The sequence below is a fragment of the Chrysoperla carnea genome, chromosome 3 (genome assembly GCF_905475395.1).
Source record: "Chrysoperla carnea chromosome 3, inChrCarn1.1, whole genome shotgun sequence".
Taxonomy (NCBI): Eukaryota; Metazoa; Arthropoda; class Insecta; order Neuroptera; family Chrysopidae; genus Chrysoperla; species Chrysoperla carnea.
The window spans coordinates 46,013,377-46,027,787 of record NC_058339.1 but is presented as its reverse complement, the minus strand read 5'-3'; the positions used below and the strand labels follow the sequence as shown (position 1 = coordinate 46,027,787).

The 14,411-nt window shown below is 27.4% G+C and overlaps 1 protein-coding gene across 1 annotated transcript; it reads left to right on the top strand.

Annotated features, from left to right (window-relative positions):
- The first annotated feature begins 8,297 nt into the window (after positions 1–8,297).
- LOC123294727 (C1GALT1-specific chaperone 1-like) lies at positions 8,298–13,382 on the top strand. Its single transcript, XM_044875850.1, has 4 exons — positions 8,298–9,112; positions 10,721–10,902; positions 11,311–11,421; positions 12,814–13,382. The coding sequence occupies exons 1-4, from the start codon at positions 8,389–8,391 to the stop codon at positions 12,967–12,969; spliced, it is 1,173 nt and encodes a 390-aa protein (XP_044731785.1). The 5' UTR covers positions 8,298–8,388; the 3' UTR covers positions 12,970–13,382.
- The last annotated feature ends 1,029 nt before the right edge of the window (positions 13,383–14,411 follow it).

The following is a 14,411-nucleotide window of genomic DNA, read 5'->3' as shown; positions in this document are numbered from 1 at the left end:
TAGAGCATAATATCTCGATATCAGATTGGAAACTTCATTGTTGAAGTCGAAGTCACAATTGTTATAATTTTATTGTGTGCCGAGGTGGGACTCTTCTACCTATCTCAGTTTATCTTATAGAAATGAGATAGGCAGAAAAAAGTTGTCTCTCTGTCTTACTCGTATTTTTAATTGTCACTGTTTAGGTTGTCATTGTCTTACTCGTATTTGAGATACAGAAGTATGAGGGACTTCTCTAAGCCATGTTTGCTCATGCCTGCTCTATAGTCTATGTACATATAGCATCATTGAAGAGCAAATAAAGTTTATTATTATTGGATAATGAATATGTAAAAATAATCATTTATGGTATTCATATTCAAATAATAAATGATATTTACACAATTTTCAAATAAGCAACATAGTTTTGTTGCATGTATTCCAGGTACGTTTGCACGGTAATAGACATTAATATAAATATGACTGTTCGCTGGTATTGTACCATTTAATTTATCAACAGTAAAAAAGCCTGATTGTGGATCAATATCAAACTGAAAAATTGTATCAATTTTCGATATATTACGTAATTCAAATACTTTTTTACGTTCTTCAATTTTACTATTGCATATAAATTGTATGTCTTGTTTGGAAACTTCCATAATTGGCCCTATAAAACAATTATAAGTAATTTATTTCGAACCAACTTATAAATTAAATAATGCGAAAAAAACCCGCAAAATACAAACAGAAAAATCATTAAAAACTAAACCTTGACCTCAAAAAAGTTGAACATTTTTATTTTACTTTAAACTTTTTAGCAGTTTTTAGGAAGTGAGTTTTAGTTTGGTATTAGCTCCTTTGGTAGGAGTCAAACCTACACAAATTTCCCTCACCTAATACTACGAATACTGTCTTTAATTTCCACCAAAAGTACAGAAAAGTTTTATAGTCAGCGAGTAGTAAAATTCTGCTAGTCAATATTGAGAATTTTTTTTGTTACGATCAGATATTCATACTTATCTATATACCTACATCGATCGCTTCTTCTCGGTACAGCCGCGTAAAAGAAAACGCGTTGCGGACTTCCTATTTTTGTTGAAGAAGTTGAAAAAAATTCTAGCAATTTCCATTTCGGAATATACAACTTTCTGTTCCAATCTTCCAATGGATGTAAAATTTAAAATTAGGAAAACATTTTTTTACATATAAGATATGACGAGTATGATATGAGATATGAGAAAAAGTTCCCAGACTTAGGGTCGCGTTTTTAGAAGATTTTAATGGCACTGTAAGTTTTTAAAGGTAATATAGTTCCCAAAAATATAAATTAATTACCAGCACTTTCGGTATATACAAACAAATTAATATGATTCCCATTTCTTTCTAATATTTGAAAATAGTTATAAATTTGACAAAAAGATACTTTTGGTGTGAACTTTACAATTAATTTTTCCTTTGTCTTTTTGGCAACATGAGTTTTATATTCAACAGAGCATACTTTATCCAATATGTCAATACTGTTATCACATACAACTTGATAGAATTCTCGATCCTAGATATGAACATAAAATTAGAAATTAAAATATTGAATAATACATTTTCTAAAATTCAAACCCTCGACTTTCGCCTAACCTATATAAGTTATTAACCTTTTAATATTATAAGGGAAGATAATTTTGCAAATCCGTTTAAAATGTATACTAGATAATGTATGCCTTGTATTTTTTACGCAGAAATGTAGAGGTAATGTTTTCCAACAAAAATTGAAAGACAAGTTTTAAATGAATTTTTACGGTTTAAATTCGTCTGATTCCAAAAATATCATTTTCAGTCATTGATTGACACGGATGTATGTGCCTTCAAATGGTTCCCAAACGAAAAGTCTTACAATACTTAGATAATTTATATTTCATACATAATAGAAGCAAAAGGTAGGAGTAGCTTGCAAATACGGATTTTGTGCCTCCCCGGAAGTTATAGGAAATTTTTTCTGGAACCGATAGATTTTGACTAAAATTGTTTATAGAATTTCCAGGGTGGAAGATGGAGTTTACACGAGTAGCTTAATCATTAATATACCAAAAAAATTCTAATTGAGAGATTTGGCCTCTTTGCTGAAAACCTATAGAAAAATTTCAATTCCAAATTCTTGAGAGGTAGTTAATTCCATATTATGATTGGACTAACAGCTAAAAATTAAAATTATCATGACATAAATCTAGAAAAAATTTCTCATTAAATTTACATTTCCTCATTTCAGAGAAATTAATTTGATAATCTTAAATTTACTATCAATCATATTTCCCCTTTAAAAATTACTACTATGAATGAATGTTTTCAATTGATAAATAATATTTTGCGTAAACAAATAAAATAGAAATTCCATCAAAACAATAGTTTGCAATTTTTTTCAGCTGCATAGGATATTTTTGGTATATTATATGGGCATATGTATATCAGGCTGTTGAATCCTAAAATAATATCCATTTCCTTCTTTAACGTTCAATTTTCTTGCAAAATTCATTTAAAAAAAAGCCAAAAATCGGAAATCCGATGAATTGAAAAGTTAAGTAGGGATGATAATGGCCCCTGAAATTTAATTGGTTGATAATAACCCCTGAATGGTTATGCTATTTCTTCCGGGCACTTTTCATTTTCTGTTTCCTGCATGGGTTATAACTTTCATTATCAATCAGCTATCATTAAGATGTTTATTTGATCAACTGACAATTTCCAATATTCGGAGGTTCTCTCTGAGTTAACATCCGCCATATTATCCCTCTGAATTCCACGAATTTTCGATTTTTCTTGATTTTTAGAATGAGTTTTGCAAAAAAATTGATGGGGTACCAATTGATGTGTGAAAGTGTTTTTATAAGTTACTGTACTAATGTTACCTAATTATTCAATGTGTAAAAATCTAAAGAAGCAATTAAAAAATCCAGTGCAATTTTTTAGTTATAGATATATGTAATTACTAAACGCATTTACCTCATGAAACTCTTGGATATCTACAAAAACTTTCGATGTTTTTCCAACTGGTGTGGGTGGAAAATATACAAAATCTCCATCTGCATTATAAAATGTCTCATCGAAACTCATTATATGGCAATACTATATGACTTTTAGTAAAAAAAAAAAAAATTATAATATAAATTCGAATTGACGTTTTCTATCTCAAAAATAAAAAGTTATTTTTCATGAAAGACAATAAAGTATTCGGGTTAATATCCATGGATACCTGGAATAGTAAAATTATTATATTTTATTTGTAGTGGCGAAATTAAAATCTGAAGAACAATCCAAGAAAATCTTTCATGTTTTAAAGTTAAGTTCTTGTAGTACTCAAGAATATGCTTTTAGAGAAAATGAAATTTTCGTATGATAATTACAAAAATTGTTGGGTTTTTTCTTAATCTTTTGCCGTTTTTTTACTGAGCGCGTCCGTGTTATACAATTCAGTTATTTTAATTCCCAACCGCTGGCAGAAGAGTGATTTATGACATAAGTATAGGAAAGTGAGACTAACATAATTAATTTTTTTTGGTGAAGTAACATGTTCTCCTATTATAAAATATTTCTTTTACTAAACCTTTACTAAATAATTAATTAATTGATAATTTTGTTCTGAAAGAAAAATAGGATAGAAAATTTAAAAAATAAAACAAAATTTAAAATATATAACGATTTTTATTTATTTATAACAAAAAAAAAAAAAAAATGTTTTAGATTTTCATGAAAAATCATATTGTACATTTTCATAAAACAAATTAACAGAGAGTTAAAGTTTTTATACAAAATAAGTAAAATTATATCACTTTTATATAATAAAAATAATAATAAAAGGTGTCCCAAGATTAACGTCTTATGTGAGCTTCTTGCGTTAATTTTGGAACACTTCTTTATAAAACACAATATATACTTTTTAGCTAACGAAATTGGACCCCCCACAAAATTTTTTTTCGGGTTAATTAATTATAAATCTTTTTTAATCCATTGTTCGTCGTTTGTTCTTCATTGTTTGAGCATTAAAATTATTTGTTCGATCGTTGTTTATTTAATATTTATTAAACAATTATTTGTCCTTAAGTTAGCCCCTCATAATATAAATTTCCACTTTTTCCTCATTATTCAATGTATTTTAAGGACTTAATAACAAATAATTTATTAATAAATAACAAATAAACAACGATCGAACAAATAATTTTAATACTTAAATAATGAAGAACAAACTACAACAATAGTCTAAAAAAGATTATAATTAATCCGGAAAGAAATTTTTGTGGGGGCCAAATTACGTTAGCTTTATATCCATGAATTTGTATATATGCATTAGAAAAACACGTTCAATAAAATCCAAAATAAAACTTGAACTGATAAAAAAAATTTAATGATAAATTTTTGAAAATTTAGAGAAAATGAAAACGTTATCCCGAAAAATTTTATACTGTGTAAAATAACTATTATTAATTCATATTGATTTCAGGTGAAATATGTACAAGTATATATAATAAAATATCGTTTTTATCAATTTTTCTGGGTTAATTATTATTATTCAATATTATACCTATCTTTATCTTTTATCCCTTACATCGATTTCAGAAATATCAAACAAAACCTACATTTTTAACAAAATATTATCACAATTATTCATTTATAGGTAAGTTTATTGAAAAAGGTAACTAAATTACATTATTGATACGTATAATATGTCAAAGGTGGCATAGTGGCTAGCCTAGTCGCCTCCGGCTGCAGAGTACATCGGTTCGTATCTAGCATTGTCATGATTGATTTTTAAATAAATAAACTATTATGCCGAGATAATGTTATTTTTTTAGATAATTGTCATGAGAACCAAAAGAGAAAAATAAGTAAAAGAGCGGGGTTTATTTTATGTGATTTTAATTCCCACCCCCTGACAGAAGAGTGATTTATTTTATGATTTAGTAGGAAGTGGGACTAACATAATTAATTTTTTTGTGTGAAATAACATGTTCTCCTATTACAAAATCTTATAAAATTTCATTTAACAAGAATAAATTTTAGCATATACATTATATATTATAATACATACAGCTAAAAAGAAAGCAAAATAAGTATTTATTTAATATTTTGTAATAGGCGAATATGTTATTTAAAAAATCTGATAAAATATAAACCATGTTCTCCTATCACAAAATTTCAAATTTTAGTCGCAAAGACTATTTTTATTTTAGAATTACAAAATTTAATGTTTTGTAATAGGAGAATATGAGTGAGATAGCTATATGACATGTTCTCCTATTAAAAAGTTTAAAATTTTAGCATATTCAAGCCATTTGTACAAATTTTTCAATATTTTGTAGCAGGAGAACATGATTTTAAAGAGAGAGATTTATGATAATTTAAATTCCCACCTCCTGAGAGAATAGTGATTTATGACATATGTATAACTGACGTTATTTATAACAAGAGGGCGGGTTATATATATAATTAAAACTGTAAAAAGAGTGAAAAAATTTTAACATCAGGAAAAATTCATTTAATTTAAAAGTAAAAATTTTATCCCCACCAGGGTACGAACCACCGAACCTTGGGTTCATAGGCAAGTGCTTTAACCACACAGCTATACCCGGTTTATATATATATAATTAACTTAATACTTACCTTTACTAAATAATTAATTAGTTAATAATTTCGTTCTGAAAGGAAAAATGGGATAGAAAGAAATCAAACAAAATTTAAAATATATAACGATATAAGGATGAATTTTTGTTGACTTTCGAGTTGAGACATAGTTATTGAAATAAATACCACAGTAGTTGGTATTGAAATAGTTAAAATTTCAATAAAACAGTTTTATATAGTAGTCTAAAATTTTAAAATAAGAATAAAATTTGTTTTTTTTTTTTCGTGAAAGAAAATTTTATTCTCCTTTCCTCAGCGTAATATTTTAGCTCTATATCGTTCTGTTCTTTCAAGCGACAGTTTTGTCCTGTATGTTGCTGTTTTATAATAAATTAAATCATGTTACAAACTAAATCATATAAATAGAATGTTTTATAATATGCAACTTTGTAGACTATTGTTATTATTTTTCGATCCGATGCACGTATCTTTAACGAGATAAGTTTTCGTTGATTATAATATTTAATTTTTAAAATTTCTCAAGAAGTAATAACTTTATTTTAAAAAGAAATTTGCTTATAGTTACCGAAACTTTTACGTGATGATTTTTTTAACTGTTTAATTGTTAAAGTACCTCTATAAAAATAGAGGTATGCTTATGCATTTTATATTTACATAAGTCTTATCAAATCTTTGATAAGATTATTAAAAATCGATGTTGTGAAATATGTAGACCAGAAGATATGGGCTAATTAAAAATTATAAAAACTTGGGAACAATCTTTTAAAGTATAAATACAATCAATATATGATAAAATTGTTATCGATACGGAAAACAGTTTTTTGCCAAAAATTTTCTTGTTCCTCAGATATCAATGGGAATCTTTATAAAACTTGTAAATAATTTAAGTTAATGAAATAATTAGTTGAAGCTTTGAGTGGACGCTTAGAAGAGAGTACCTATGAGAGAACTTTTAGGGTTTTCAATATTGCAATCATATATTCCCTATGGCTTCCTTCCTTAGGGTCTAGACTGAGCTATAAAGATTAGGTACATGTTGATAATAGCGAGCGCGCAAAGGTACAAAAGGTAGATGTGAACAACCCATAAAAGGTAGATTATGTTCATTAGGTAGAATGTGATTCATGATCCATTATATTGTACCATGGACCACACAATAATATATATAGCCTTCAGTCCCATGCCTTTTTTCACAAGTGATTATACTAACAACATATATTTCGCAAGTGTTTGACCTTTATTTAATAAAAATGATGTTATAACGTGAACAAAGTATGACTTCATTGCATTGCTTGGACCTTTTATTAAAATAGTATTTTTTTTTATTGTTTATTTTATTTAATGTCTTATATATTAAATTAATTAAAATTCTGTATATGCATCGTAATTGTTGTCACATTGGGATAATAATAATCTTTTAAGTTTTTCTTTTGAGTCTGTTTCGTCATAGTAATAAATGTATTTTCCATCATAACAATTAAAATTTGGATTAATTGTTTTGTAGAATTCATTAAACCATTCAATAGTTTTGTTTTGTAATTCTCTGTTAATTCTATTACAAGCAATTTAGAAAATTTTATGTTCTCTGTTAATGGTGGCCCATTTTGAGTCTAAATATTCTACTGTAGCACGAGTATTATTTATCGGACAAGTTGCGATACTTAACATGAATTTTACCAATTCTTGAATTTTCGTTGTTCGTTGATGCAATGCGGATCCTCCGTTATCTGTTTCGTCACCATGTTTGTTAGTTCCAAAAATTTCCTCGATATTTCCTTGGTTGCTGTTTCGTTGACGTAAAATTTCAGTTCCTGTCTCGCATGCATAAAGTATTGCGATTTGTCTATTTTTGGATTTAAAACTACAGTTAACGGAATTGCACGCAGGTGGATAAAATAGTCTTGTCCTTCTCGTTTTGGTGCCTTGTATGTATCTGAAAACATATATTTCGCAAATGTTTTCGTTATGGCGTACGTAATACATTTTTTATTTAGAAAAATTCTGGAAAATGTGTTATTTTCTTTCGCGGTGCTCTAATAATTTTTAATTGCGTCAAAACCTTAAAATTGATTAATACCCGCTTTCTTTTGTTATTCTAAGAAGATAATAAACAATAAACGGTTAAAATAGGAATTTTAAGATTGTTACGCAATTAACAATTTTCATCGCATCTTAAAAGATACACGTGTAAAAGATCTCATAATTATTGTAGGCTAATAAATGTAGATTTACCGAAGTGTTTTAAGAACCTATAAAAGTGATTTGTGATCCAAGGTACAGCACTTTTCCATACTAAAAAATTTGATTCCATTTCCCATACTATACGCTGATAAAACCGATAAAAAATTAATAAATTTTATGATACCGATACAATTAACTATTTATTTAATTTTTTTAAATACACGCATTTATACAACTGCGATGCATAAATACCTCTTTTATTTACGTTTTTATATGTTTATTTGTATTTTTAATAACATAACGGTAAAAACTATTTATTACAGCACTTTGCTTTCATTTAAATAATATTTTTTTTAAAAACAAATGATCATATTATCTGAATGTTTTTCTTTTAAATAACAAGGTAATAACAAAACAATAAAACAAAGAATGATTTTAGTGGGAGTTGTTTTTTTTTTTAAAGTGAATGGAAGAGCATTTATTTTTTAATAATATTAAGAATAACCAGTTTTTAAAAAGATTGAAAAATACCATCTTGATGTATCATCAGTGCTCAGTGATTTATTTAATGAATAATACAGTGTAAAAAATGTTAAAGAAATGTTTCCAAGACTAAATAATTTTATAGTATTTGCAATCGGTGTAATATTAGGCTCAATTTTAGCATTAATATTATTTCACTTTCATTTAAAAATACCTGATAAATTAAATACTAAAAGTGTCACAACTATATACAATAATGATGAGCATTTACTTCAAGAAGACAATCTACATCGGACATTACTCCTTATGGATGATATACGTTATGGAAGTACACAAAATATTACAATAGAATCCGAATATTTATATAATAAAATTAATGTGTTATGTGTGGTATTAGTGCATAAATTACGTAATGTGGAAGCAATAAACAATACATGGGGACAAAAATGTAATAAAATTCTTTTTTATAGTTTAAAAAAATTAAAAATTTCAACGAGTGATAAAATTCAAGTAATACAGTATAGTGTATCATCATCGTGGGAATTATTATGCAGTATTTTACAACATATTCAAAGAAGCTATGAATATTCTTGGGCATTTTTTATTAATGATGATTTATTTGCAATTGTTGAAAATTTACGATTATTTTTAGCAAAATTAGATCATAATAAGATGTATTATATTGGTCATAGTATTAAATTTTGGGGTGTTACACATAATGTTGCTGAGGCTGGATATGTATTGAGTCGCAAAAGTATAGAATATTTAACAAATAAATTTTCGAATGAAACTGAATGTAAGAATGGTGGAAGATATTGGAAACAAGAAGCATATTATTTAGGTCTGTAAACTATGTTTTAAACATGTAAATTTAAAACTATTGACATCAATAGATGAATAGATGATATGCAGAAATATATACACATCTGATGGAGTAGAATCAAAGACCTTTGTAAAACGAGTAATCAAATCTTGCAATTCAAATTTGATCCACTTTCCGGTTCCCGTTTGAGCTGTTTTGCATGTACATTTAGTTTGTATGACAATGAATGGTATGGTTGTGGCGTCCCGATTTTCCCACCGCTTCCATCATATTTGATGTATACACATTTTTTTTAATTCTTAAATTAAAAATTCTAATAAAAAATACTTTTTAAGGGACAAGCTTTTATTGTACTTAAAAGTAGAAAATAATTGTATCTATGAGTCACTCATACCCGACTATTTGTAAAAGCTTCAGGCGCTTAATATCAAGAATGAATCGAAAAATAAAAAGGCATGTGGAGTAAATGAGGCGTTCCGATTCATTTTTGATATATTAAATTGAGCGCCTCAAGCTTTTACATTTTTTGCTAAAATTTAGATAAAATTGAAAAATCCAGAATCAAGTCCTGGTTTTTTGTTATAAGTTTCTGTCTAATTATTCAAATTTAAAAAGTTTTATTTTCTCCTAATTTTTAACCCATGTTATTAAAACACGCAATTTTTAAAGTAAAAATATAATATATTTGTTTTTGATAGCTAGTGTAGTTTTACCATAAAAAATAATATTGAAACTAAGTGCCTCACTATTTTTGTGCATCCATGTAACTTAACTATATGCAAATAAAATTAATAATTTCCTTTTGCCGGTTAAACAATCACATTACTCGTGTTGTAAATAAGAGCTAAATAACAAAAAATATGCATTCGCTTTTTGATTACAATTGTTTTAGTAGGTCATGATTACTCATGTGATAATTAAATAGAGCATTCATTACAATAATAGTGACCTCAAATAGAATCAGTTTTCCAAGAAAAAAAACCATATCGGAATTTCTGAAAAATGCTTTCGAACGCAATCGAATACAAACAAGCCTTGCATAAATATATTTAAAAAACATATTCTAACATATTTAAGTGAAATTTACAAAATTTTAAAAACTCCAGACAAAACATAATAGTTATCGTTCACAGTATACAAAAGGATAAAATGCTATACAAAGAGATTAAATTTAATTATGGTAGAAGCGCAGGGCCATGCACTCTCATCTGTATGAAGACTAACAATAACCATGAAAAGCTGAAAGTCTTTAAACGATTGAACAATTTTTCATCAAAGTTAAAATAGCTAGTAACTTTGGGAACTATGATGCAACAGAGAATCAGACATCGTATCAAATTTGTTTGTACCATTTTTTGTAGCACTCATAGTATAATTTATCAAAAAATGGGAAATAAAATGCCGAAGATAAATTTATAAACGATGAGTGATAATCGCAAATATATAAAATTAATGCGAGTTCGCACTAAAATAAAAAAAAATTGATACTATTTCTTGATTAAAATTTGTCATTAAAACAAATTCCATAAATAAAATGGCAACATATGATTTTACTTACTTTACGAAAAACTTCGTTTTTTCTGTATAGATAATTGATAGACTTTTAAAATTTATTTTATTTTGCAGGTAAACATTTAAATACTGTAAATATTACGCCAATTGATACAAGAGATCGAGAAAATTGCAGTGTATTTTATGGCTATAATTTATATCAATTTCTATTTCCAACTTCTGTTACATTAACTAACTATTATAAGTACAGCGTGTACCCTATAAAATGTAGCAGCAGACATACAATTACATTTCAGGTAAATTTTGGCATTTCCAGATAGATTATTATCCCTAGCATATTCTCGCGTTTCATAACATTTACCTAATCTATAAATGGCTGGTGGCTTATCTTTTTCTTCCAATTAGCTTAATAAATCCTCTACGAACATTCTTGGAGGTGCGTTCTTTTTCACAGGATCCGAAAAATTTATGTTTCGGCGGACAAGTCTAAAATTAACAGATATCCGTTTAAGATCATGGAATAAAAAATGGAAATATCACGGGCTTTGATATCTGATTGAATAAAACAAATCTAAGGATGTCCAAGTTTTGAAAGCCATTTTTTATGTGCCGACTTTAATTAATTAATTAACACGTAATGTTTTTGAAACGTGACTTTTTAGTTTTATTAATATAATTGAAACTTATATTTTGTATAATTTTAGGCAATTGAGGCAGATAAAATGTATTTTTACTACTATTTTTTGTATCATGTGCAATTGTTTTATCAAGGAAACAAAGGGAATGCAAGGTTATCATCTAAAAATGATGATTTAGTAAGTATTACGTAGTTGACAATTGTTTTAAATACATTAATATATATTAGAGCATAAAACTATGCTAAATCAGTGGCGGATAAGTGGTAAGGTGTATAATCTCTAGTCTAGAGAGGTAGGTTTTAGGAGCCGCAAAATTTTAAAATTAAAAAATAAATCAGATTATAACAGTTTCATAAATTTAAAAATTTTAATGTACGCAAATTATGTATATACAGTGTGTCGCATTTAAGATGAAGACACCCTCATATTTCTATGTTATGTATAGGAATATCGATTTGAAATTATACACAATCATACAAGTTAATGGGTCACATTTTTTTTTAAGATACTTAACCAAAATGTGAACTTTAAACTCAGTCTACTACAAATTGATAAATAGGGTCGATTCTTAATATTTTCGCGCTTCATAAAGAGTTTAGTAAACAAATAAGAAATTTAACGAATTAACAGAGTGAAATTTGTGAATATCGGACGCAAAATTTTTTGAATCAGAGTATCAAAACATGCCGCCACTGAGCTTAGTATATAAATCATATATATTTCAAGTTCATGGATATAGAATAGACAAAACAGAATTCTATACTAATATTAAAAATTCAATGTCTGTTTGTTTGTAAATTAATTGCTGCTTACTCTTATTTCACATAGATCGTAAGATGATAACTCATCAAGAAGACACACTCGCAAACATGCCTCATTCTAGTCAACATAAAAATACTTTTCAACTCGTTTCCAGATAAATTCGCGAAAATAAAGCACTCAAATCTATCACTGTCTTACAAGAATAGAAACCACTCATTAAAATTTTGTGAACACTCTCATTTAGTTTGGAGTTTTTTCCCTAAATTTCACTTGCCACTTTTTTCACATAAAAAAAGAACTTGATTACAATGTAGATAAAATCAAGTTGAACTTTATTAAGCAGCTTTAAAATAAGCCCCCATGATGGTGGTGGAAAAATATTATCAAGATTAATTTTGATTTATTGACTCGATTATACTTGGCGCGTGTTCGGGGGTTCTTAAATTTTCGAAGGGTTTTTGGGTTCTGAAATTTAACTTGTTTTTGAATAAAAATAAACTTGATTACAATAAGTAAAATCAAATTGAGCTTGCTTCAGTATAAGCAGCTTTTGTCAAAATAAAGTCCTCGTGATGTTATATTTAGCTAGTTAAAAGCACAATAAAAGGATAATTTCAAGTAATTAAGGTCTTTATTAAATTCGAACCTAATTTTTATGAAAAAAATGAATTCTGCTAAAATCTAAAGAAATCCAAAGAAAATACTATTATGGTGGAACACTTAAGATCTATATCATGCACTCATGAATCATATGTATCATATCCGCCAGTTATGTTTTATATTTCCTAAATTTGTTTTATGTTATAGGTGTGGAAAAATTTCTTAAAGGAGAAGGGTATTACAAATTACAATATATCAGCTGAACGCTACTTCGAGATATGGAAATCAGAAGTTTCTGATCCTGATGAATTTAATGAACGTATAAGGAAAGAACAAACAAAACTTGAAACAGAACTAAAATAGTGCGATCTATATTGGAATTCTAGTGATACGGGTTAAACGGTCTATAGTAAATGTATTTATTTAATGGTATTTTTCTCCGATTTTGTGCGAAATCAAAATAAAAAACTGTGAATGTCGATATTGTAATGTAATGTTAAAAGGCTTATTTATTAGATTTTTACCATATGAATATGACCTTTTAAAGCTCTCAAGACTACAAAAACTTTTTGTATTGGATGCGAGTAGACAAAAAATTTATCAATTTCGTTCATATTATTTTCAATAATATGACTATTATGGATTGGCAAGAATCTTTTCGACACAAATTGTATTTCACCGATACCAGCGCATATAATTAACCGCAGCAGACTTAACGTTAAAAAATTTAATTGGATAAGTTAAATTGATAACAAGAATGTTGTTTGTATTCTGTGATAAATTTAGTCATGTTTTCTATTTTGTAAAATAAAATTTCATATCAATAAATTTTTAATTATAAAACATGTATAATTTTTCTTAAATAAACCCACTTCAAAAAAAACCTAAAAAGTCCGTCTAATTGAGAGGTGGCTCCACACCCCAAACAGGTGTTTTACTCCAAAAATTTAATTAGAGGAGAAAAAAACACCAATAAATTTACTTAAAAAAATCTCGGGTATTATTTTCATATCGGCTATCGTTTGACAAAAATCGTGATTAAAATATTGATTAAAAATATATTTAAAAATTAAGATTAAGATTTTGTTCGTACTAATGCTGTGCCAATGGATCAAATGACCAAAGAGATTTATTTATTCAGTTAGTTTTACGTTTCTTTTATAAGCAAATTTTTAATTAAAAGAGAAGAGCATATTATCAAATCAGTAAGTTTTAATGTGTATCCAAAAAAAAGGCCAGTTGCCGAGATTTGTCTTATATAACAGGTTGTCCCGGCTGGACATAAAGTACACTGCATCCTTCCAGAAGGTGGTCGATAAGAGGTGAAGGGAATAAATTTTCGTAAATTTGTCATAAGATTTGAAATCAGCGATCCCAAATTGGATCCCCCCCTGCGATTGAATTTTGAAGTTAATTACTTAAATTTTTGAATTTTGGTGCAGGGGTGGTTGAGGGGAGGTAAATTTCCGTATACTTGATATAAAACCCTCGAAAACGTTATGTAACTCGATTATAATAAATAATACATGATATTTTACCACAGGGAGTGGTCGATAAGGAGTGAAGGGGGTAAATTTCCGTAAATTCTTGCAAATCAATTTGGGAATGAATTACATAAATTTTCGAATTTTGGCCGCTTTTTTGGCGTTTATGGCTACACTTGTGGTCTACACAGATCTTTATATGTAGTTAGTTTAGTAACAAAATAACTCTAAACTAATTTTAAAGTTTGTATTTTCTAGTTTAGACATGAATCAGAAGCTTAAAAGTATAAGCTTTCAAATAAGTTGAAAGTCATTTAGATT

Excerpts from the sequence above, each read along its gene's own strand:
- LOC123294727 (XM_044875850.1), top strand. The coding sequence starts at position 8,389 with ATGTTTCCAAGACTAAATAATTTTATAGTATTTGCAATCGGTGTAATA. Across the intron at positions 9,113-10,720 it reads ACAAGAAGCATATTATTTAG|GTAAACATTTAAATACTGTA; the intron begins GTCTGTAAACTA and ends TTTATTTTGCAG. Across the intron at positions 11,422-12,813 it reads CATCTAAAAATGATGATTTA|GTGTGGAAAAATTTCTTAAA; the intron begins GTAAGTATTACG and ends TTTATGTTATAG.